Source organism: Boleophthalmus pectinirostris, unplaced genomic scaffold, assembly GCF_026225935.1.
Source record: "Boleophthalmus pectinirostris isolate CB_2022bp ecotype Guang Dong unplaced genomic scaffold, ASM2622593v1 HiC_scaffold_1, whole genome shotgun sequence".
NCBI lineage: Eukaryota > Metazoa > Chordata > Actinopteri > Gobiiformes > Gobiidae > Boleophthalmus > Boleophthalmus pectinirostris.
In genome coordinates this window covers 12,650,640-12,677,626 of record NW_026570970.1, presented here as the reverse complement: position 1 = coordinate 12,677,626, position 26,987 = coordinate 12,650,640, and the positions used below count along the sequence as shown (strand labels likewise).

The 26,987-nt window shown below is 38.7% G+C and overlaps 1 protein-coding gene across 1 annotated transcript in view; it reads left to right on the top strand.

Moving 5' to 3' along the window:
• The window catches only part of tanc1b (tetratricopeptide repeat, ankyrin repeat and coiled-coil containing 1b), a 289,556-nt gene that overhangs the window by 223,361 nt on the left and 39,208 nt on the right, over window positions 1-26,987 (top strand). Inside the window, exons 11-15 of the mRNA XM_055151328.1 lie at window positions 7,118-7,349; window positions 9,223-9,389; window positions 19,749-20,356; window positions 26,132-26,240; window positions 26,363-26,485. Coding sequence (XP_055007303.1) covers window positions 7,118-7,349; window positions 9,223-9,389; window positions 19,749-20,356; window positions 26,132-26,240; window positions 26,363-26,485 — 1,239 coding nt within the window. The remainder of the gene's footprint in view (window positions 1-7,117; window positions 7,350-9,222; window positions 9,390-19,748; window positions 20,357-26,131; window positions 26,241-26,362; window positions 26,486-26,987) is intronic.

The following is a 26,987-nucleotide window of genomic DNA, read 5'->3' as shown; positions in this document are numbered from 1 at the left end:
AGGAGTAGACTTAGTATCGATACACAATACCGATTCTGATACCACAATGAAAATAAAAACACTCTTTCTTTAGACATTAGAATGTGATTTTTGACATTAGAGGTACATTGTGTAAGTTTTTTGGTGGAGGATCCATCAAACGCTTGTCTCCATGTGGATGTTTTTTACTTTGTCTGTAATATTTCATGTTTATATCACCATGGAGACCAAACCGGACCAAGTTACGGGTCAGATCTGTGGAGAAGGAACCCAGCTCACAGTCAGAATGTCTGTCTTTCAAGGTGTTTTTTTTTTTCAGGTAGAAATGAGATTGCTGTGTGCTGTTTACATATGATTGTAAAGCCTCTAATCGTCCTGAGAACAAGGAAGTATGATGTTCGCATGCTAGTTGTTGACTGTAAAACTCCACACTGGCTTCTGAAACTTGTGAAAACTGTTTATAAACTCAATGTGGTGTAAAAATGCTAGGAATTCGTTTTGGAAATGAGGCATAACTTTGGGCTGTGGCAAGCCTCTTTACAATTAACTTATTCTGTTTTTCATGTTTTAAGTCTGTAAAAATCATGTCCAATGCATAAATAGTAAAACTTAAACATTTTTAGATCTGTTTGTTTTGTATTTCGAATATAATCTGAAATAAGATGGTAACGTTGCTCCTTTTCTTCATCTGTGCTTTTTCTTTGGCGCCCTCTGGTGGTAGAAGTTTGGAGTAAACAATTTTGAAAACACAAATTAGCAGCGTGGCTAATAATGTCAACATGATGCAAATAAAGTAGTAGTAAATGCTTTTTAGAGGAGGGAATTTAAGCTCAGAAATGTTGGTGAATTGTGTTTGGGCTTTAAAAACATGGAGGAACATTTCAGTAACCCCACAGAACTTTATAAAAAAAAGAATATGAAGTCTTTTTATGTGTTTTTGAGTGATAAAACCAGCTGTAATTTAATCAAAGTAAGGCAGAGCTGTTTGATGTCATACTGTTGAACATTTCAGGCAGAGCGCTGACATATCCATGGAAACAAGTGACGGAAAAGGTTACGTAGTGCACCTTTAAATAATAATCTGTTCATATTACCATGTGGTGTTATATCTGTGTAATCCCTCAGTTGTTGGCCGTATACTAGTGTAGGTGCTCTTTTACTTGTTCTGAAACAGCTCAAGATCATTTTAAAGATGTTCAGAAAGGTTTCGTTTTTGTCCTATGAATGTGACTTTTTCAGTATCGATACCTGCTTAAATGAGTATCAAGTTTCAATACTGGTTTTGTCGCGATTAGTGTCTGATTTTCAACACTTTTGACATCTCTCGTCAGAAGAAGTTATCAAATATTACCACGTTCCAATTAAAATTCAGTGACATTTTATTTTATACCCCTTTTTTGGCGAAGGCACATTATGGTTTTATTCTTTGCCTGGAGGCCCTGTTCTCCTTTGAGATCCATTTAAAGATGAGCTGTTAATTAAACAGCATTAGGAACATATTGTCATTAAAGGATTATGAATGATGACTAAACAGCTATTTTACGCAATGTGTCTGTGAATGACAATAATCCAACAAAACAGCTTAATTATTCTACTTAATTACCTTCACATGTTTTTCATCGGACCTACCGAAGATATTAGTGAAACTTCATTTGACTTGAAGGGCGCATTGTGTAACTTTTCTCTGTGGAGATGTTATTGCTTTGTCTCGAATGTTTCACAGTGTGGTATTGAATCTTTCTATCATCATGGAGACCAAACTAGACCAAGTTACAGGTCAGATCTGTGGAGAGGTGACCCCGCTCACAGTCAGAATGCCTGTTTTTCTAGGTATTTTTGAGCCATAAATCCACCTGTAATTGGAAAAAAATGTGAGACAGAGCAGTGACAAGCAACAAGAAACAAGCTGCAGACAGACCCCCAACCAAAAAGTTACATAGTGGACCTTTAAAGTAATTCAGTTTTACACGATCAAACTGCATTTCCCTAGTGAAGACATTGTTGGTTTCGGTAAATAAAAAAATATAAAAAATATTTTGCTGTTGGGGTTAGGGTTAAATATTTTACTTCTAGATACAGTGTATGTAACTTTCTGGAGGTGGCATGTCACCTGCATGATTCCATGGAAAATTAAAGTTAAACTTTGGAACATTCTTCTTGGAGATAGATACATTTTATGCTCTTCTGTGGAAGATTATTAGCCTGATTCATCAGTCGATTTCACTTCATGGAAACCGTCTGACCTTGCAGCATTAGAATTTGTTCGCTTGACGGTAGGTGGGTACTTTTTTAATTTAACCAATCACTGCTATTTGGTCATGACATATGCAATTCACCAAATCTCGTAGGAAGAAGGGCAATAATGTCTTTCCCCTGATAAAATTCACTAAACATTCTCTTTGTTCCAGTTTTAAATCCTTAATCTCAGGAACTGTTGCCAACACTACGCTTCTGGTGTACTGTTGTGCTGTGCCACAAAAGGACCCAGACAGGAGCTTGAGTTTGACGTCATGGCTTCACAGCTCTTTGCTGATTGGCCGTGCTCGGTCTACAACTTCGGGGATTCTTGCAAACCGTCTGGTGTATTCGGATTCCTGACCTAGATGCTTTGGAGAATTGAAATTGAGCGCCAGCCTGGCTACAAGATTATAGCCAAAGGAAGAACATTTTCATGGAAGCAATTTTGTCAAAGTTTTTCAATGCAATAAGCCAAAAAAATCAAACAACATGCTTTTATTTGAGTAGATTTTTGGGCTAAAATGTTACATACTGCAGCTTCGTATATCCCACCATTCAAATTTCATCCTTGCATATATAGTCCTCCATAAAACTCCAGAATTGTTGCTTTCTTTTGTGATTTTGAAGGATACGTCGTCCTTGCTTATTTTCCCAACCACAACTTAAACTGGCAGACTTGAATCCGCTGCCCATTTGAATATGTTTGTAACCAAAACATCCCTCAAGCCACTTATTGTGTAAAGTGTTTCCAACTGTCTGTGTCGCTCTCTCTTCCCCCGCCCGCCCGCCTGCCCGCTCGCCGCTCGCTCGTCTGCCTGAGGGGCTGTGTTCCTGTGATGTGTGATGCAACAGCGGGCAGCTTCTGTCAAATCCTCAACGCTCTTTTGAATCTTTCATTTGAAAAGAGAGTCCCAACATGGCCACCAAGTTCATTACTGCGTGACATGAGAACTATTATTTATTAATTAGTAGAAAGTGCCATTATTTGTCTATGATTTACAAGTACGATTGTTGCATCATAAGCTTTGGAAAATAGTAGAAACTTTGCATCAGATACTTTTGCTGTTTTCGATTTTGTGACAGTTATTGGAGATGTATAGATGGAGGAAAAATGCATTCACTAAACATTTCTTTTTGTTGTTTGTCTGACACATTTTCACCGTCTTTTCACTGGTGAAAAGAGCTCAACAGTCTGTCAGGAGTTTGTGCTTGTCATATATATTTGGATTCTCCACTATATAATCAAAGCTTTGGCCTGGACTCAGACGGCGTACGGGTCAGCTCCAGTACAGTGACCAAATATTTAGAAGAATTTTGAGTAACACTAGGATCTGCCAGGCCTAGTTGGGAGTCTGTTTTTGCCCGACACCAGAGCAGCCTTTTCTCTTAATATATAAATAGTCCTTGAATAGTCAGTGAACTTGTGGTCTGGCGCGTGCAGCCTCAAAGGAGGTGACCACAACAGAACAGCAGATCACCGCCCTCAACAACAAAAAAACGCTCACACTCCAGTCACAGCTGGAAAGAGTGTGGAGTGAAGCCAGAAACTTCTTGATGTTTTAAAGATAATTTAAAGGGACAGTCCAGAATTTTGGACATAGGACCTCATTTCCTAGTGAGCCAGAGTGTTGGAGACGTGTAGAGACACTTTTTAAAATATTCCATCCAGTCTTTGTATTTGCAGAGGTCGCTGGTGCTAGGCTAGTGCATGTCAATGGCCATAGTTATCCTGCCACTAAAAACAGTCTTACCCACTCCACAAAACACCCAAAGCAAATCTGTTATTACACCAGACTGTCGATGTGAATGTTTGTGTTGATAAAATAATGTTTGAAATAAAACTAACTCTGCATCGCATGAATCATCGCATATTGAGGGACTATTTTCTCAGCAGCAGCGGAACTTTACTTTGCCGGTAAGATAGGTGTTAGGTGATATCAGTCCGCCACTGTCAAGCTTTCTATCAGGAAGTACAACTCACTGCTGCTGCTCAGACATAAATCCTTCAAATGCAAGGTTGGTTTTGATTTCCTGATCAACACAGACATTTACATCGACAGTCTGGCGTAATAATAGATTTGCTTCGGGTGTTTTGTGGAGTGGGTAAGACTGTTTTTAGTGGCAGGATAACTATGGCCATTGACATGCACTAGCCTAGCACCAGTGACCTCTGCAAATACAAGGACTGGATGGAATATTTAAAAAAGTGTCTCCACACGTCTCCAACAATCTGGCTCACTAGGAGATGAGGTCCTATGTCCAACAAGTCCAGACTGTCCCTTTAAGCACACATTACGCATTCAAATGTAGTTTTTTATTATATTGTATAGTATATTGTATTTTGGGTTGCTACACTTGTACCAGGAGATTTGTATCCAAAGACTTTTATCCCATTTTCATAAGTCAAACATTCTTACCTCATGTTCATTGGACATTCAGTCTCGACTAAAAATGTTCAAAATGAGATTATGATTTAGGGAAAAAAAATCACTAATCTCTTGCGTGGATACTACTGTTTCCCAAAGGCTGGGTCGTAAGAGATTTTTTTGGGGTCGCCTTGTCACGATCTGCATGTAGGTCTGACAAATGAGAGAAATAGTGACTCAGCGGATCCTGTCTGCCTGCACTGAGCGAGTGTTCCTGCAGCTAAAGTTGAGAAATGCTTGCTTGCTTGTCCAAAAAGAAGGGTGATAAATCTGCAAAGGTCAGTGCACTTCAGGATATTTATGGATCCCTTTATTGCTGGTTCATTTACTGTTTTTCATTGTTTAAAACTTGTTCAGAGAGGCATGATCACTCAGTCAATAATAAAACATCCTCATTAATGTTCAATAATGTTCAAATCCATCTTGCTTTGTCTAGAATGTTCCACAGTATAGATTAAACCTATCATAAGGGAGACAAGCAGGTGACAGCACTTTGCGATATTACAGTTTAGATCTGTGGAGAGTTGCACCTATTCACAGGAGGAATTATTGTATTTTTGAGCAATAGAAACACCCTTAATGAATAAATGCTAAATATATATGTTTATTGTCATACTATGGAACACCTTGCACCTTTAACAAATTGGAGGGTCTCAGTATTTGCATCGGCGCTGGTGGTGTAGAATGAACCTGTTTCCTTTTCCTCCAGGTCTCTGTAAGTGTGTCAGCCGTCCCCCGGGGTCCCTGCAGTTTCCACACCTTTTCTGTCCCTTCTTTTATAACCCAATCTCCACCTGAACCTCTCCTTTTAGACCACCACCTGGGATCGACTGCTTCTTTTAATGGAAGTGCCGACTAATGACCCAGAATCACCCATTTAGCCAGGCTCACCTTCTGTTCGATGGGAAAGCTTTATGGATCTTCATTAAGTTAATATGAAAACCAGATGCAGCTAAATACTCGCTGAAAAATAACACGGAGGTTGTGCTCTCAGTGAGAAAGAAGCAAATATAAGGTATTCATTCATATAGTCGTAGTTTCTAGGGACCAAGCTCTATAGTGAGTTAATGTTTAAATTATATTACCTGAAGTCCTTTGCTTCACATTAAAGATGATGATGTGGAAACTGTGATTTAACCAACATTCATATTTGCAGTAAAAGCTAAAAGCATTTTTCACAGTGGAATTTTTTACTTGAACATAAAAAGATAATTAACTGTAGACATGTAGACCGTGTGACAGGGGTGGGACCAAGTCTTTGTTTTGCAAGTCTTTAGTAAGTTTAAAGTCTTTGACCTCAAGTCCCAAGTCAAATACAGGCAAGTCCAAGTTGAGTCTCAAGTCACTGGCCCATAAGTCCAAGTCAAGTCCAAGTCGTCTGCTTCGAACTTCAAATCATTTGAAGTCTTTAAAGCAAAGTACCAAATATTGCTGAGATTTTTGCCATTTATATGAATTTTAAGATAAATTGTACTTAAAAAAAAAAATGATAGTATATTTATATTTGAGTATTTATTGAGTATATAAGAGTTGTAGAAATTAATTTAACTTTTTTTTTTCTTTTTAAATGTCTTGACAAGATCTTAGTGTGAATCATTACGGTCAGAATAGAAAGAATTTAGATTTAAAAGTGCTTCTCAAGTCACTGACCTTCAAGTCCATGTCGAGTCCCAAGTCTTAGTTAATTTTATCAAGTCAAGTCTCAAGTCCTAAAAATAGTGACTCAAGTCTGACTCGAGTCCAAGTCATGACTTCCAAGACCTCTGCCATGTGATATAAAAAAAATGTCACTTTGTTAAATACATGAGCTGTATTGAACTATTGCAGCATTGTCTTCCATAATAGTCATGTTGTTATAATAATAGTCCTGTATTTGCCAACAAACAAAAGAAATTTAACCAGAAAAACACATTTTTAAATTATATAACTATTACTATTACTGTTTTTTGTTTTGTTTACTTTCTTTCCTTTTTTTCTAAGATCTCCAAGTGTGAAGGTTTGTTTGCCTGTTCAGAATTGTAAAATATAATTCTAAAAAATGCATTTTGAATGGGAAAAACCAAATCGTGTAAATTTCTGTCAGAACAAATAAAATCATCAAATCATTTACGATACACTATTAATGTAAGTAATATAATATAATCATAATAATAATACATTTTATTTAGAAAGCGCTTTTCTAAACCCTCAAATAATACAATTAAAAAGAGCACATATATATATATATATACATATATATAAAAAAGGTAATAGACAAAATATAGGCATGGTTTTAAAGCAGGCTTGACATTAAAAGTGGTTCTAAATAAATAAATATGGACATTGCGGTATATAAAACAACTTTGCGTGTTGTCCAACCCCAGCGCTCTTGATGCTGTTTTTGTTTGTTAAATCCACTATTACTATATTTTATACTATATTTATTCTCCCAGTTTGTCCTAACCTTTTGTATATTTGTGTATTTCTTTTCACAGGTGGTGGCGTATCACTACTGTCAGGCAGACAACACGTACACCTGCCTGGTCCCAGAGTTTGTTCACAGCATCGCGGCTCTGCTCTGTCGCTCTCACCAGCTCACGGCCTACAGAGAGCTGCTGCTGAAGGAGCCCCATCTGCAGAGCATGCTCAGTCTGCGCTCCTGCGTGCAAGACCCCCTGGCCGCCTTCAGGAGGGGGGTCCTCGAACCACTCGCCAATCTGAGAAAAGGTGAGGGACTGATTTCTGTGGTTTGGTTCATGTCTTGTTTGCATTAGAAGTAGACAGAGACAGGACAAAGGGATCTGTTGTTCCGGGCCCCAGAATTCGACCGGTATCCAGTTAATTTATATTAGAGGAGCCCATGTGAGTCTTCTTGCCCTGAGCCCCATAATTTCAGTGGACGGCCCTGAGTATGGCAACAGTGAAAAGCATTTTAGTGTTATATCCCCTGGTTTGTGAATGATCAAAAATTAGGACCATTGCCGCAGCGATTAACAATTTAAAACACAATATTATATCTTTTGACTGGGAAAAAGTCCTCAAAATGTTCCATATATCGGGAAGCTACACGCATGAATACCTTATCAAAATACTGTATCTTAACTATTAAAATCTACAGGGTAATAGTTGAAAAGGTGACTATTTTGAACAATTTCTGGACCATTTGAGAGAAGATTGAAATGTAAAATCAAATCTAATGCAAGGGTTAGCATGTTTTATATATACATACATACAGACTATACTATAACCATATGACATAAACAAGGTGGAACAGAGTATTTTCAGTTTGAGAGGAGAACTCTGGCTAAGTCTGCAGGATGTGTGTGTAAAACATGTGTGAAAGAAACAAAACACAGGTATGTTTGTGATGAGGAAACAACATTATAACAAAGATCATAAACAGTGAAATATGGGCCCTCTAAATTCTGATCACCTGTGGTAATTTGTCTTATGAGAACTAGGACTTTCATTTACTCCCACTGGATTTAACTTAAAGGTGCATTGTGTAACTTTTTTGGTGGAGGGCCCATTAAATGCTTTTCTTCATTCAGAGGTTATTTCTTTGTCAAGAATGTTTCACAGTAGAGCTGTTGGATTATGGAAAAAAAATCATTATCACGATTATTTTGGGCAACACTGAAATCACGATTATTCAAATGATTTTTTTTACTTGCATGATGCATTTATTTAGCTTTTCTCTCTCTCAAAAAAACAAAACAAACACACACACTGAAAATAAATATAGGCTAAATATATGTACCTTACAGCAGTTTTGTAATGTATAAAACAAAATGAATGAAAATATACTTTGGACAAGAAGGCTTAGAAAAACATAAATTTATCCAAAATAAATTACATATTCAGCTGTACTACAATCTCTATATTTAATAAATAAAATAAAATAACTCATATACTCATTTATATAAAAAATATCCCAAAATAAACTTTGTTAAGCTTTAGGGCGCACGCACACAAGGACTTTAGAACCGTGCCGTGCTCAAACAAATCGTTTCGATTATATGAGTTTGGAGATCATTTGACACTCAAATTGAAATCCCAATCAAAATTCAATTAATTGCACAGCCTTATTTCACAGTATGGTATTAAACCATTCTATCTTCATGGAGACCAAACCAAGTTACAGGTCAGATCTGTGGAGAGGCATCCCCACTCACAGTCAGAATGCCTATATAGGTATTTTTGAGCAATAAAATCACCAAAATGTTACACAGTGCACCTTTAAATTACACCAGTTGTAAATTTAATCTTACATCCTCCGAAAGCCTTCTCAGTGTTCATTTGCCCTTTTATAACATCCACTATAATACCAATAAAACAGCAATATATTTTGTCATTTTCAAATTTCCTCTCCAACTCCCAAGGTCAAAGCGACTTACCGAGATTCACTGGTACTTTCCGATGGCAGTTATTTGAGGACAAATTCTGCTAAAATTGTAGCTGGTATCTAAGAGTGCACCTCAATAACATTTCACTATGTCTTTGAAAGCACTAAATTGAGTTGTAGCAGTAAAAAGCCTGTCTCTAACCTCTCTACAGTTCACAGATGTTATAAAATACCTTCTTTTTGGTGTTGTTTCAGAGCGGAAAATTCCAGAAGATGACCACATTATTTTGATCGATGGTCTGAACGAAGCAGAGTTTCACAAGCCGGACTACGGGGACACCATCGCCTCTTTTATCACCAAAATTATCACCAAGTTTCCTCCCTGGCTCAAACTGGTGGTCACAGTTCGGGTTAACCTTTTGGTAAGTTTGGAGTTGTCTTTGTGTACGTGCTACAACTCTACAAACGAGCCACAGCACAACAGAGCATGCAGTAGGCCTGTCATGATAAATACTATATCGACTTACGGTAATATATGTTAGCTGGAACAATACTTTTTGGACATCAAGTTTTATCATGGGTACCGTATTTTTCGGACTATAAGTTGCACCGGACTATAAGTCGCTCTTTTTGGGGAAAATTTATTTTATAAAATCAGAGACCAGGAACAGACATTTCATCTTGAAAGACAAGTTATAGTAATAACAATAGAACAGAGAACAACACGCTGAATAGGCGTCTGGTATGCTAACGTAACATATGAACAGTTATTCAGATAACTATAGCAAAAGCAACATAACAAGTTTACCAAACTCTCCATCTCACTCCAAATCACTAAATACATTGAATTCTTCATCCTTGTTGTGTCATTTCTGAGCGGCCCCGCGTCGCTTCGTCTTCTCTGTAGCTGTCGTCAGACTCAGCTTCAGTTCCAGCAGCAGATACTGACACACAAGCCTAGAGCCTCTCGCAGCTGTCAGTGTGAAACTTTTAAAATATAAGTCGCACCAGAGTATAAGTCGCAGGACCCCCCGAACCATGAAAAAAAGTGCTACTTATAGTTCGAAAAATACAGTATTTTGGTTTTTTTTCTGCTTTATGGCTTGATTTACATACTGCATGCATACACATACAAGGTGAATAAAGTGTCTTGCCAAAGGACACAACAGTAGTATGCATTGGCAGCGTAGACTGTATAAAGTGGATGAAGTGGACTAAGGGCCATAGCCATAGCTCCAGTCAAATGAAGCTCAGCGAGGCTGACAGTTATAGGAGCAAACTTTGAGCTGAATTCCATATTAGGAATAGGAATTTATACACAGACAAAATGGCGAAATAAAAACAACATGATCAAACATTTTAAAACCAAAATGACGAGGCTCAACTGTATGTTTAAAATACATTTTTGAAGATTATTTTTCTTCATGGTTTGGTTTCAGTATTATCGTTTATTGTCTATATTTACTTCAGCAATATAATAAACATTTCAGTATTTGTTATCATGGCAAGCATAGTATTCATGTATTGTGCATTTTAGATACATATGAACCGAAATTGAGCGTAGTACAGTAGTTCGGGATCATTATAGTGAACAGTAAGAAGTGGGCTGACGTTGATTTGCAAATTTTTCTGAAACATAACTGAAGAAGTGCTAGTTTATTGGATGCTTGGGTTTTATGATGTAGTAATATTATACAGCTATTTTCCAGACACTTAAAGTCAAGTTTACGATTTGTGAGAATTATTCATTCAGTCAATTCTCTCTAGTGATATAAGAAATTTAAGGGACACAAAAAAAGTCAGATTTTGAACAAAACTAAAAATCTGATTGAGCTTAAATCTTTTAGTTTTTCTCAAGTCGCTTTTTAAAATGTCATTCAAAGTAAACAGACCCTGAAGATGAAAATGCATTTTGCTTGATGACATTTTTACTTGGCCCAGTGCAGTACTTTACTTTGACCAAGGAGTATTTTACACCAACACTCTACTCTAAACAAAACAAATGACTAATGGAAAATTTGGCTCCTAATCTATGCGATCAATTACTCACACGCTGCATTCATACATTAGGTTAGGTTAGGTGTCTTGCCCAAGAACACAACAGTAGTCTATGTACCGACAAGGATCAAACCAGCAGTTTTCCAGTTGCAAGATAAGCTCTGTAACTGTGCCAGTGTCACCCTATATTCACCCTATAGTGTTCCACCTCCTGTCACTTTTACAGAACAGCTCTGCTTATTATGAGTCTCCATTTTCTGTAACAGTCATCTCAAGGCTAGAACAGTGAATACAGCATCTGCTCCACAAACGCAGACCAGAACTATGAGTAAGCTCCTTTGTGCAGCGCGTTCATATCCGAAGTCAAGCCAGGTCACACTCTCCTCACCCTCTCCTCATCCTCTCTCTCTCTCCCTCCCTCTTCTCCCCTCACTCTCCTCTCTCTCTCCTCTCACCCTCTCCACTCGCCTCTCCTCTCTCTCCTCTCCTCATTCTCTCCTCCCCTTTTCTCTTCTCACCTCCCCTTCTCCTCTCTCCTCATCCTCTCCTCCCCTCTTCTCCCCTCTCCTCACCTTCTCCTCTCTCCTCACCCTCTATTCTCCTCTCCCTCTCCACCTCTCTAGTCACACTCTCCTCTCCCTCTTCTCCCCTCACCTTCTCCTCTCTCCTCACCTTCTTCTCTCTCTCCTCTCCCTCTCCTCTCCTCCCCTCACCTTCTCCTCTCTCTTCACCCTCTCCACCGCTCTCCTCTCCCTCTTGTATCCCTCTCCTCATTCTCTCCTCCCCTCTTCTCACCTCCCCTTCTCCTCTCTCCTCATCCTCTCCTCCCCTCTTCTCCTCTCTTCTCAACTTCTCCTCTCTCCTTATCCTCTCCTCACCCTCTTCACCCCTCTAGTCACACTTGCCTCACCCTCTCCTCTCTTCCTCCCGCTCCTCTTCTATCATGCCCCTCTCCTCTCCCTCTTGTCTCCCTTTCCTCATTCTCTCCTCCCCTCCTCTCACACTCTCCTCACCTTCTCCTTCCCCTTTCCCCTCCTCTCCCTCTCCTCCTCATCCTCCCCTCTCCTCACCTTCTCCTCTCTCCTCACCCTCTATTCTCCTCTCCCTCTCCACCTCTCTAGTCACACTCTCCTCTCCCTCTTCTCTCCCTCTTCTCCCCTCACCTTCTCCTCTCTCCTCACCTTCTTCTCTCTCTCCTCTCCCTCTCCTCCCCTCACCTTTTCCTCTCTTCACCCTCTCCACCCCTCTCCTCTCCCTCTTGTCTCCCTCTCCTCATTCTCTCCTCCCCTCCTCTCACCTTCTCCTCTCTCCTTACTCTCTCCCATCCTCTCCTCTCCTCCACTCTCCTCCTCTCTTCTCACCTTTTCCTCTCACCTTCTCCTCTCTCCTCACCCTCTCCTCCCTTCTCCTCCTTTCTCCTCACCTTCTCCTCTCTCATTATCCTCTCCTCACCCTCTCCACCCCTCTAGTCACACTCGCCTCACCCTCTCTTCTCCCTCTCCTCTTCTGTCATCCCCCTCTCGTCACCCTCTCCACCCCTCTCCTCTCCCTCTTGTCTCCCTTTCCTCATTCTCTCCTCCCCTCCTCTCACCCTCTCCTCTCCCTTTCCTCTCCCCTCCCTCTCCTCCTCCTCACCTCTCCTCACCCTCCTCCTATCCTCTCCTCACCTCCCCTCTTCTCTCCTCATCCTGTCCTCACACTCTCCTCTCCTCCCCTCACTCACCTTCTCTCTGCTCATCCTCTCCTCACCCTCTCCCCCCCACCTTCTCCTCTCTCCTCCCCCTCTTCTCTCTCTCCTATCCTCCCCTTCTCCACCCCTCTAGTCACACTCTCCTCCCCTTCTCCTCTCCTCTCCTCTCCCTCTTCTCCCCCTCACTTCTCCTCACCTTCTTCCTCTCCCTCTCCTCCCCCTCTTCCTCTTCTCTGCCTCTTCCCCTCCTCGCCCTTTTCACTCCCTCCCCTCACCCTCTTTTCCTCCTCTCCTCCCCTCCTCTTCTCCTCTCTCCTCACCTCTCCTCTCATCCTCTCCTCTCCCTCTCCTATTTTCCACTTTTCCTCACCCTCTCCTCTCTTCCACTTTTCCTCACCCTCTCCACCCCTCCAGGCACACTCTTCCCCCCTCTTCCCTCTCTCCTCCCCTCTTCCTCTCCTCTCCTCACTGTACTCTTGTGATGTCTCCCTCTGTGCAGTGTCTGACAAGCTTTGCAGTTTGAGTCTGAATCTCTGAACTCAGAAGCTCACAGACTGTCACTGTTCGCAATGACCCATGCCGCTGTCTATTAGTATGCCCTGAGTGTTTTTGAGTCCAGCCCATTTATTTTTAATCTTAAAACTTCGAGCATAATAAAAAAAATTGTTTTATACTAAAAAGTCACGCTACTGTGTTTAATCAGAGGCTCAGCTGCTCAGTATTCGGCTCGCTGAATGTGGCTCATTGGCCCTCGTGCTCCTGTTTTGCCAACAAGAATAAGACTTTGAGTGCGTTGTGGTATTGGTAATCTTGTTTTCCATTCTGTCTCTTAAAATTATGTTATAATCATTCCAAAGTAAATGACCTGTAGTGTAGAAGAAGACAATTCTCCTTTAAACAATCGGCCTAAAAGCCACTCTAGCTCGACATCTCATCTTCTGTTAAAAAAAAAAACCCAAAACAACGAAATCTGTTCTGTTTTAACTCAGTGGAGGGTCCATGTTTTAAATTGGATACGAAATAATTATAGCTGTCATTAACATTGCAATATTTTTGTTGTGGTCCCAAGAACAGACAAAAAGCAACTTAGACTGGCTCAGTTGTGGTTACATGTTTTTGATAACGACTAGAATTAGATTAGTTAATGATTTTTTTGGTCACTATAATCCAGTTATGTTCATAATGTTATGAGTGTTATTTTTGTTACAGACATGCATCGCGACCAACCAGTTTGATTACTACATTGTTCGTCTCTGTCCTTGTGGTCGTCAAACTGCCGTTGTCTAATCATGTTTACTCATATTTGAACTTCTGAATCACAATTTGATCTAGTAATAAAATTTTTCTTTTTGACAAGATTCATTCAAAATTAATTTCACCACCAATCTGTTCTGTTTCTTGTGTCTTTTCCGAGTAGCGCTGTATGGCTTTAGTCATTTAGTAGTCAATTAATCAGTTAATGGAGTCTTAGTCGGCTCAAAATCTGACTCATTATTTTATTGGAATTATAAAGATTTATACGAACCACAGCAGAAAGGAGAAGACTCCGGGTGAGTTATTTAGAATTGTGAGTGATTTGAGTTTATTCTGCCATTTTACAGATAAATCCACTGTTCACTTGAAGCACAGATATATTGTATATAGGGGTGTGCAAAAATATCAAAATATCAGTATATTGTATCATTTAATATGATGATACAGTATCGATATCATGGGCTGCTGTATCGACATATCGCCAAGAGTATTTTTTGGTATATTTTATTAAATAATTTTGTTACAGAGCTACAGTTTTGTTGTTTGTTCAGAGGAAGGAAACTCGTTTATGCGACACATTTGACATTTTCACAGTTTTGATGATGATTGACTTTGAACAAGACGTGGTTTCACAAAGACTTTTAGTCAGAGGTGGGGACTTGCAAGTCATGACTTGGACTTGAGTCAGACTTGAGTAATTATTTTTAGGACTTGACTTGATAAATTGACTAAGACTTGGGACTTGACTTGGACTTGAAGGTCAGTGACTTGGGACTTGACTCAGACTTGAGGCCTGTGACTTGAGGAGACTTGATGCTTCTCCAAAAAATATAGATGTTTTTAGAAAATACTTTTCGCTTTACAGTTGATAAATGCCGTGCTTACAGTAACAAACTGGAACACGTCCGTCCAACTTCTCTGTTTGTTACTTTGGATGTAACTGAAGTACTGTGATGTGGTATCCTTAAATGTACTACAGTAATATACAATACAATACAGTAAAACAGAGGGAACTACAAAGAACATGATCCTTAAATTTCATGAGAAAATAACTGTCATTAAGCACTTTAAAATCTGAATTCTTTCTATTCTGACTATAATGATTCACACCTAGATCTTGAAAAGACATTTAAAAAGGAAACATTTGCATTTCTACAACTCTTATATAAATACTGATATATAAATATACCATGACTATTTAAGTACAGTTTAGTTTAAAAATTCATATACATTGCATAAATCTAAGCTATATTTGAAACATTGGTTTAAAGACTTGATATGACTCAATGGTGACTTGGACTTGACTTGGACTTATCGGCCAGTGATTCGAGACTTGACTTGGACTTTCTTGTCTTTGAAATGTGACTTGACTCAGGCTTGAGGTCAAAGACTTGAGACTTACTTGAGATTTGCAAAACTAAGACTTGGTCCCACCTCTGCTTTTAGTATCAGAGCCCTCATATCAAATCGATTTGAAATCTATCGAATCAAATCGAAAGTTCACTGTATCGAGATATGTATTGTATCAGCAACTTCTTAATGATACCTTGTCCTAATTGTATAAGCAGCGCTTGAGGTCAAAATATGTCTGCGTTTTAGAGTTTGAGTATCAGGAAGTGTGTGGTTTGCATGCTAGTTGTTGTTAGCATCACTGTGACTGCAAATAATTCAGATGTTCGAAATCCATAATCATAATTTTGGACTACTGCAAGCGATTTAAAATTAAGTAGTTCTTTGCTTGACCTTTTTAAGACAGTCAGAATCAGGTACTGGGCCTTTAAGAGTTTTTAGATTTATTTATTACAATTTGTGGTCCTTTTCAGTAAACTAATCAATGCACAGGACATGTCTTTGGCGACCTAGAATTTCTTTATCCGATTACAGCCCTGCATGCTGTCATATAATCCAGCTACTCCTTTCACAGTGTCACCTTTTGTACATCCAATATCTCCCTTCGCTCAACACTCCCTTTTCTCCCCCACCTCCTGCCCTGGCTCCGCACCTGTCACCTCACCTCTTATTATTATTTGTGCGTTTGGCTGGAGCTGGGTGGACGTGTTATCTTACCGGGCCCATGTTTCTGGAGCCACAGACAGGCGCAGGATTTCAGGATTAAGGTGCATTGATTTCCACCCGCCCCAGGACACAGACTGAAACCCAAGCCCCCCGTTCAGACCACTCCTCACCGGCTCCAAACAGTTCTGATCACCCCATCCCCTCTTACATCTTCAGCCCTGGCTTCTTAATACACACTTGGCTGTTTCTTTTCTCCCTCCAGGACATATTTGAGGCAGAGAGAGGAGTCTGGTTGGGTCAGATAGCTTAGCAGGTCTGCATCCCCACTGCTCAGTCTGAGGTGATATCGGAGGCTTATTTACAGTGGGGTAGGACTGGGATTAGAATTTTTGGTTGTGTTGTGGTATGATGTGGTGTTTGTAATGATGGTATGATTATAGCGTTTGCAGTACTGTAGATTCATTATTAAGGCACTGAAAAGGTCTTATATTACACAAAATTGACTCATTACCTCATCAAAAACATACCTGGAGTTGTGTTTTGTTTTATTCACACATGTTTGAGTAATCCTTTATTATTAGTCTGTCTACGTCGTTAAAGATCAGAATGCTTTGTTCCACCTTGTGATTTCATGAAGCGGTCGTTTTTGAGTTGACCTTTAGTTCAGTAGAGACTGGCAATTCCAGGGCTAAAATCCAAATATCCAAATGATTCTAGTCAAGGCATTTGTTTAAAGGGACAGTCTGGAATTTTGATCATAGGACCCCATTTCCTAGGCCCCATCCACACGTCTACACTAGTACCTATTTGAATCGTTTTCATTGCGGATGCATTGTTTGTCCACACTAATCCCACTGAAAATGGTTCCAGACACAATTTCATCTGAGTATGGATCTGGCACTATGTGGATGCCTGAAAACACTGATATGCTGATGTAGGCCTATACGCCGCAAAGTAATTCACCGCCAAAACGCTGAGAGACTAGAATATATGTCCATTCATATATACAGTCTATGCATATGACCTGCAGACATATGATCTCTGAAAAGTTTAACATGAACCATCTCCAACACGATAGAAGCACAGAACAGACTCACCATCAGAAGAACACCCCTCTGTCACAGAAAGAGCACATATGATCCTCTGAGTCGTGTCCTTTAGTCCGACAGAAGTTGAACAGCAACAACGAGCTGTTTTGAGTGCTCAGTTTATGCAAATTAGCCATGCGGTTTTAAGTTTTGTTTCTGTAAAACGTAAACAAATATGCTCAAAGCTGTGTGGATAAGTAAGGCTTGCAGACACAGAAACGAGGTGTGGACGCAGATCGTTTCCGATAAGATGATATGGTGATACTCTGATTCCTTTCAGTGTAAATGGGGTCCTAGTGAGCCAGAGTGTTATAGACGTGTGGAAAAACTTTTTTAAATCCAGTCCTTGTATTTGCGTTTGAGTTTATAATATGTTTAGTGCAGTTTTGCGCACATCTGTTTATGTGTTACAGAAACGAGACTTAAACCCACATGGCTCATTTACAAAAACTAAAGGTGCTGAAAAAGAATAGCTCGCTACTTGTGCCGAGCGAGCGGGAGCGCGCAAAGAGAAGAACAAGTGAACAAGCGATATGTCAGAATCCATTTCACGTTTAAAAAATATCTCGATATAGTTTAAATATCAGGACACCCCTACCTCTGTCTATTAATTAATATTGTAGGGGGGCCCATGTGAGTTTTCTTGCCCCCAAATTTCTGTCGACGGGCCTGCTTATGACCCGTTATAGACACAAACTAACAACTAAAGCGTATAACTCTGCCATTGTTTTCAGCTCATGTTAACAACAATAAAATTCTGTACATTTTCAGATCATTTTGCTTTAGGGTTATTGTGTCAGACATTTATTCTCTGTATTTTCTTCACCAATATCTCACACTTTGAAATGTGTTATCTTAACAGGCCCAGCTCCAGAAGTGACAAGATTATTTAATCACACCATCCAGACGCCATTACACGCAGCACAAATCTACCAACTAAATTCAGTCTTTTTGGGCCTTACTATTGGACCTGAAGGTACCATTGAGTGATCCCTGAACCATGGCATAGTGCAGACATAGACTACTTTTAATGAGATTTTTGTAGCCGCAGCAAAACTGTGAAAGGTACAAGCTTTCAAACGCTGTCGCATTTTTAGAGTTTAATCAATACTGAGTTGTTGCTCAGTTAATTGCGAGCTGTATAATTTATTTGACCGGGTTGAACAATGCACTGTAAAAAGTACGAGGTTGATCTTTAAAAGAGTAAAGAGTTCGATAGTTTTATGTCACCTGTCTCAAATAAAAGAGTGAAGAAAGCACAGCAAACTGACTTTCTCTGTATTTATGTATGATTGAGTCATTTTGAAAAATCTGAGTATGCTGTGTATTCTATTCCAACAATGCCTCTCATTTAATATTATTTAGATTTTTTTTTTTTTACATGTATCTGTATACAAACATTATGTACCCACATCCACCTTTCCTTTACAATTATCCCATTTCTTCAGTACACACTTACACCTGGATAACAATATGTACATCCATGCATAGATTGTAGCTCTAGTTATTTCCAAATGCATACTATTTTTTTTCTTTTTTTTTCATATGTCTACTTTTTTCCTTTTGTGCCTCCAAATTAGTGACCTTCAACCTTTCACATAAATGAATAATGTAAGAAATATTTATTGACCTTTCATTTAACCAGGATAATCCCAATCAGATTAAGAATCTCTTTCTCGTTGCATTGTTTCCCAAAGACTGGGTGGGTCACAAGAGATTTTTTTTTTGCCTTGTCACGGTTTGCATGTAGATTTGATCGAAATCTCCACATATTTAACTTTTTTGGCAGCATCGCCTTGCCTAACCAATTTTCTGTGGGAAACACTGATTACTGTTTTTCATTGTTTAAAACTTGAGTGATACTAATTGTTCAGAGAGACATGATCACTCAGTCAACAATAAAATATTCTCATTCAAGTTCAGTAATGGTCAAATCCACCATTATTTTGTGATTTATGTCTATTGATTTGGGTTGCAAAGGTTTCTGACTTTTAAAATATGGGTCCCCAGAAAAAAAGTTTGGGAAGCACTAGTCTATTGTACATATTTTTAGTGTTTCTTTGTTTTTTAATATAGAGAAAAAATGAAAAAAATGAAAAATATAAATAGATTATGACAGATTAGACCACTCATTTACTAAAACCTATTAAGGTCATTGCATTTAAGATTTTGCTAGAGATTTTGATTTTGGAGGAGAGGGAGCAGCCCAGAAATGAACAGAGAAGAATCCTGCTATTAAAACAAAAAAACAAAAAAAAACAACAACAGCAGCAAACAAAACAAACAAAAAAACACATTTCTCAAGTTTTCTTTTCTGTTTTAAGCTGAAAATGTAAATTTCTGGTTGAAAATCATGATTTTACGCTTGAGCTTTCCACAATTATTACCTAACAATTTGTACACTGGACCAAAACTTCTCTAATGTGCAGAGAAACTATTATTTGACAAATACAAATATAAGAAAGCACCTTTATTTTGTTGAATTAATCTTTAAAGTATCACAAAACATGTTTCTTATGTGTAAATTGTGCTGAATTGTGCTACTTTTGGGTAGAATATGTTTTAGAGCTCTCTAGTTCCTGTGAATTTTCTACATATTTTTCAACTTTTCTTCACAAATTGCTTTGTGATTTGTGTAAAGCTATCTTTTTTTTTTTTACGACAGTTATTACCTCACCAAATCAAGTCAAAAACTTTTCATACGCATTTTAACTGTGTCTTCCTCTCTCTTCCAGGAGATCACGAGCCTACTGCCTTTCCCCCACATCTCCCTGGACGAATTCTCCGACAACAAAGAGATCAGCTGTGACCTCAACTCTTACATCCAGTACCGGGTCAGCTCCAGCAGGGACATCAGCAACAACATCAGCCTGAACGGAAAAGCAGACCCCCTCACCGTGAGCAAGCTAAGCACCCACCTCACCTCACGAAGTCAAGGCTCCTACCTGTACCTCAAACTCACCCTGGACCTGTTCGAAAAGGGCCACCTGGTCATCAAAAGCGCCAGCTACAAAGTGGTGCCCGTGTCCGTGTCAGAGCTCTACCAACTTCAGTGCAATATGAAGTTCATGACCAACTCCGCCTACGAGCGCTCCCTGCCGATTCTGAATGTAGCGTTAGCGTCTTTGCACCCGCTGACGGACGAGCAGCTGTTCCAGGCGATAAACGCGGGGCACGTCCGAGGAGAGTTGCCCTGGGAGGATTTTCAGCAGCGCATGGAGCTCCTGTCCTGTTTCCTGATCAAGAGGAGGGATAAGACGCGTATGTTCTGTCACCCGTCCTTCAGGGAGTGGCTGGTGTGGAGGGCGGACGGGGAGAGCACAGATTTCCTCTGTGATCCGAGGTGAGTGAGTTTTGGTTGAATATGTTTTTTTCAAGTATCTCTTTAGGTGTTAAAGGTGCTGTAAGTCAGGGGTTTTCAAATTGGGTGAATGTGTGCATTTTTGTACTGTAGCTGATACTAACAACTTTTACTCTGACAAAGTTGAACAGAATAGATGAATAATGATGTCCTATAGTGCAGAGATTTTCAAACTCATATTGAAACATTTACAGAGCGAAACGGCACAAATATAGATCAGTGAAGTGAATAACAATTTTGCATTTCATGTAGATTTGACTGAGCTACCACACCTTTTCTAAGGCTTGGAACAATTATTTTAGGCCTGTGTCACATCTTTTTTTAATAGAGTTTTTTTTTTTAATAGATTTTAGATTTTTTTCCCCAAATTTACTGTGAAAAGTAAAAATTTTCATAGATGGTTTGCAAGAATGATGTGTTGTCAATTTTAGGAAACTTTGTTTATCCAACTACAGCCCGTCATGTTATCGTATAATCCAAACAGATACTTCTTTCACATTTGGTCCTCATTTAATTTTCATTTCATTTTTGGACCTCTCAGGCTACTGTAGCTCATAGGGGTGTAGAAAAATAAAGTATTAATATATCGTGGTGCTAAATTTGGCCATATAGTATCAATATACCAGCAAAAGTAGAAAGTATGATCGATATACCAGCAAGAGTATTTTTTGGTATGTCTTAGCAATTTTTGTGTGACCGTGCTACAATTTTGTTGCTTATTTAGTGTAAGGAAACTTGTTTATGCAATACACTCAACTTATTCACTGTTTTGATAATTAAAATAGTTGCATTTCATATGAACTTTGCACAATTATTGGTTTAACAAAGAAATATTGTTGTTAAAATGTGTTTGGTTCCTAAAAAACAGCAGTATATCTCAGAGTATCATTTTCAATATATCAATTATTACATGTATCGCCATATTGTGATAATATCGTATCGTGAGCCATGTATCGAGTAGGGATGTAACAATAATCAAAATATTGTGATGTTGTATCGTCAAAGGTGTCACAATAATATCGTGGACCATCACAATATATGGAATTTCAAGGCTCTGCGCTTAAATTAATAGTTATGGTGCAGGGGACTACATAGACCATGATCCTTTGCTCCATTTCCATGCAGACTACATGAACAAAAACCTGTTATAAGCACTTTTCTTTAGTAATAATAATCTTATTTTTTTAGTTAAGCCTTGTTAGCCCTCACAATATCTCAATGAATATCCTACTGTGAGATGTATATCGTGAAAATATCGTACGGGGAGATTTAGATATTGTTACATCCCCAGTAAAAAACTGAGCAGAATAGATGAATAATGATGTTTTACAGTGTTTCCAAAATCCATTGTTGAAATAAACTAGTACCATGATCAAATGTGAGCTGTGGTGGATTGAATAAATAACTTCTATGGCTCATTATAGATGCAAACTAACTGCTAAAGTGACTCCAACCAGAGATACTTGTTTCACATTTGATCCACATTTCATTTTCATTTCATTTTTTGGTCCTCTCAGGCTATTGCAGCTAATAGTAACAATTTACACTGACAACGTTGAAGAGAATAGATGAATAATGGTGTTCTATAGTGTTTCCAAAATCCATCGTAAAAATAAACAATCAGACGTGAGCCGTGAGTCCTCTGTGAAAGGTTTTTTAAGGCCGCTCATCACTGTAATAATGATGTTGGCAGTACACTGAATTACAGCGTTATTGTCAAACAAATGACACATGCTGCGTTAATGTAATCAGCTATGCAAATGCGCAGTGTTGTGTTCAAACCACCTCCAGCTGCTCCACTCCTCTTGCTTTATTCCATTTGCCTTTGACCCTGCGCGGCTCTCGTCTCTACGTCTTGATTACAGCCGCCTCATTGCTATTCATGAGATCATTTACGCAAACTTTTCCTTCACACGGCACCGAAATGGAGCTGTGTCACTTTTGGGACTTAATTGAACCGATGGAGGTCGTAATGTATTTGGGAAAAAAACAAAGGGAAATGGGAGCTGAGAGTAAGAAAATATTAAATTGAGTTTCTTACGCTGATATAATGTTTGTGTGTTTGGTGGATTTAGTAATGAGAAAGTCCAAGTGCAGAAGTATCAGATGCAAATCGATACCAAAATTAGTATCCAAAGTAGATACTCATTTGAGCAGGTATCGATACTAAAGTCACATTAACAGGATAGAAATAAACCTTTGTTGACTATCTTTAGAATGATCTTCATTACACAGATATAAGAACACATGATAATATAAAAGAAATTACTATGATTTTATGTTGAAAGTCACGTTCTATTGTTTATATATTCATTTTTATTATCGTCATGGTATCGAAATCAAGTCTATGCCTTAGTATCGAAATCGACAACTAGGGCTGAGTATCATTAAGAAGTTGCCGATACGATAAATACCTTGATACAGTGCACTTTTGATTTGATATATATACGATATATTTCAAAACGATTCAATACGGTTCAATAAAAAGTAAAGGCTAAATCATGGCTGTGATACTAAAAGTCTTTGTTAAACCACTTCTTGTGCAAAGTTCATATGAAACACAAACATTTTAATCATCAAAACTGTGAAAATGTCAAATGTGTCGCATAAATGGGTTTCCTTCCTCTAAACAAACAACAAAACTGTAGCGCTGTGACAAAATAATCTAGTAAAATATACCAAAAAATACTCTTGGCGATATCGATACAGCAGCCCACAATATCTATACTGTATCATCACGTTAAACAATATGATATATGGGTATTTTGATATTTTTGCACACCCCTAGTGACATCACAAATTTTATAGCATTTTGATTTGATTTTTTTTTTGAGCAGGTGTAACATAATGTAACGTAAAACATCCATGCTATGCCAATGTAATCTACCTACTCACTGACCTCACTGACACACATATATATTCAGTCCTGTATTTTGCTTTCCAATAGTTAAAGGTCACATATTATACAAAATTGACTCTTGTGAGCTTTAATAAAAGTGAAAAAATGCATAGCACACTCAGGTGGCTGATGTCCAAAAGCTTGTTTTATTTTTAAATAACATTTCGGGGAAAAAAGCCTTCGCCAGATAGAAGATAGAAAAAATATTTAAAAATCTGATGAAGGCTTTTTTTGCCAAAACGTTATTTAAAAATTGAAAAAGCTTCTGAGTGTGCTATGCATTTTTTCGCTTTTATATTGCTGTTCCTCGCATTTTCACCTCTACAAGAACTCTGGTCTGCTCTTTCTGTTTCTTGTGAGCTTTAAACCATGTTATTGAAAGTTGTTGCCTCCCCAAAAACATACCTGGAGTAGTTTTTTTTTTTTTTTTTTTTTAATTCATTCACACATGTTTGAATAATCCTTTATTATTAGTCTGTCTCCAAATCTCAAAATTTTCAAGTTAACAGTTAACTTTTATGTTTTGCTCAGTAGAGATTGGCAGTTTCAGGACTGAAATTATCCAAATGATTTGAGCGAAGGTGTTTGGAGTTTAAAAACACACTGGATCACTTCCTGTATTTCTAACATGCCATCTTAAGGTGGAACAGAGTGTTTTCAATTTGAGAGAAGAACTCAGCCTAAATGTGCAGGATTTGTGTGTTCATCGTGTGAATGAAACAAAACACAACTCTGGGTCTGTTTGTGATGAGGAAACATTATAACATGGATCAGAAAATGGCGTAATAAAACGAGTCCTTTAACATCCCATTCTACTCTAAACTAAAACGTAGCGGGTGCTTTGTATTCTCCACATTGTCCTCCCCGCCTCACCACTGCACTCTGTATTTGTTATCAGAGCAGGCTTCATATTCTGCTCATTCGCCAGCGTCATTAAATAAACAAAGGTTCACAGTGTGGCGCGGGGTGGTAGCTCTTGGGCTAGCTCTGTGCGGGCGGCCCTGTTAGCACCTTCGTCGGGGTCGAGACAGGATTTCGGACCAGATCAGAGTGACTGGCAGCCATGCGTGTCCTTTTAATGAAGTTGTGCATTCATTACCTTCAAAGTTGGGCAGTGAAGTCTGAGCTCGGAGCCTGAGGTTTCACACTCTAGTGGAATATTACAAGTTGGGTGTAGTTTTTGGTTTATTCACAACGAGAGCGGAATGAAATATGGCGCGGGTTTCATGACGGGAATCAATAATGGGTAGACTCGGAGAGACGGACAGGGAAAGTAAAGCAGAGAATAGGTCACATAATGCTAAATATATACTTATAAATCCCTATTATGGTACACTTGAGAATGGATCAATGAATTTTTTAATAAGTTTGCCTCAATCTGTTAACGTTTTCATGATTTTAATGAAGTTCAGAAGGGTGTGATTGACAGCTGGATTATCGGGAGAAACACATGGTCAGTATCAAAACAGATATGGCTGCTTAACAGGAAAAAAGAGTGAAAAACAAATACAACAGGAGACTGAAAAACTAAATCAATGAGCGAATTTGTCAAACATAGGTGACCAATGAGCTCCTTTGTTTTACATGCACCACTGAAATAAACTAGTCTGATAACATGGCTGTGTTTGGACCTGACGTCAGGCATGAAGAAGTGGACTAAGGGATACGACTCCAGTCAAATGAAGCTCATGAGGCTAGCAGTTATAGGAGCGAATTGGATGCAAAAGTGGTGTCGCGTCTTCACTTTTTATTCCGCATTTAGACAAGCGTTTTCGAGAGGAAATCTGCGTGCATACGGTGACACAGAAGTGTAAAGAATTCGATAGTGTGTGCATACCAGGCGGCTCGGTGGTGACTCTAGGTGGTGATGTATGTGACGTAAACGCATACGTGACGTGAGCAGATCTGACCAGAGTTTTGCATCTTGGGCAGTGTAGACGGAAACGCTTAGGACTTGAGACTTGACTTGATAAAATGGACTGACTTAGGACTCGACTTGGACTCGAAGTTCAGTGACTTAGGACTTGACTCGGACTTGAGGTCTGTGACTTAAGAAAACTTGAGAAGCACTTTTAAATCTGAATTCTTTCTATTCTGACCGTAATGATTCACACTAAGATCTTGTCAAGACATTTAAAAAGGAAAATTAACTAAATTAATTTCTACAACTCTCATTTACTCTATAACGGGGTCTCCAAAGTTTTTCCTCCAGTGAGCTACTTATACAAAACGAAATTGCCAGAAAGTTTCCTATTTTAGCAATATCAAAGAAACTGGGTATATATAAGAACCTTGGCAAGCCTTAGACAAGGAACAGTTAGAAACATAAATCATTATCCATTTATCAGTGCACAAAGTTAGGCATGAAAATTATACATTTACAATGGTAATGATTAATCATAATAATTCAGCACAGAGCTACAGGTTGGAGACCCCTGCTCTATAAATACTCAAATATACTATGATTTTTTTAAAACTACAATTTCTCTTAAAAGTCATATAAATTGCAAAAATCTAAAGACTTGAAGCTCAAAAAAGACGACTTGGACATGACTTAAACTTGACTTGGACTTATGGGCCAGTGACTCGAGACACGACTTGGACTTGACTTGGACTTGAGATCAAAGCCTTGAGATCTACTTGAGACTTGCAAAACAACAACCTGGTCCCACTTCTGATGTAACATAAGTATTTTAATTTTAAGTACTATACCATCTATTTTTGCTGTATTGAAACGATCCTGGCAAATAATGAATAAATGAGCACACGTATCTTGCAACTACAATGGTGCTTTAGTACATTTTCATCTTTTCGTATACCTTCCTATATAATCTAACCTCCTCTCTTCTGTTTTCCAGGACGGGCCACGCGCTAATGGCCTTCATGCTTTCTCGTCAGGAGGGCAAACTCAACCGACAGCAGACCATGGAACTGGGCCACCACATCCTCAAAGCGCACATCTTCAAGGTAACTCTCTCTCTCACCCTCTTTTTTTAATCCTAATGAGCTCTGGTTCAGTTCAGAGCAGTTCAAGTAAGGACATGTTATTTTTCTTCCACTTATGTTTTACTCTGCGGTCTCTTGTATAGGGCCAGAGTAAGAAAACGGGCGTGTCCTCCAGTGTTCTCCAGGCGCTGTGGATTAGCTGCAGCACCGATGGGCTCTCCGCGGCCTTGGCTTCCCTCAGAAATCTGTACACACCAAATGTCAAGGTAACGGTTTCTCAAGGTCTAAGAGATTTTCGTAATAGTGAAAATGCAGTTTTTTTCCTCACATGGTTTCAACTAGCAATAATGATGGTATTAGTAGGTTAGGTTAGGTTGCTTTATTCGTACCTGTAGGTAAATTTGTTTTGCAGATTTGAGAGGCAGGTCCCACATTTCACATTTCCGTCATCCACATTATGTACAACAAACACGTATAAAAGCACAATTACAAAATAAAGTGTTACAGGGCACCAGTGCAGAATGGATTGTTCCATAAACAATTAGTTAAATTCATCCATCATGCTTGGCTAAAATCACAATAAGTATTAAATATATTAAAAAACACACAATTTTTCAAGACAAATGTACTAAAATTGGTAAATAAATTGATTACAATTTATTTATAAGTATGATAGCAGCTGGAATGAAGCTCCTTGTTTTGGTGGAAAGTTAAGGTTATCTTATTTCATTTCATGAATGGACAGGAATCAACTAAAATTAGGACTTA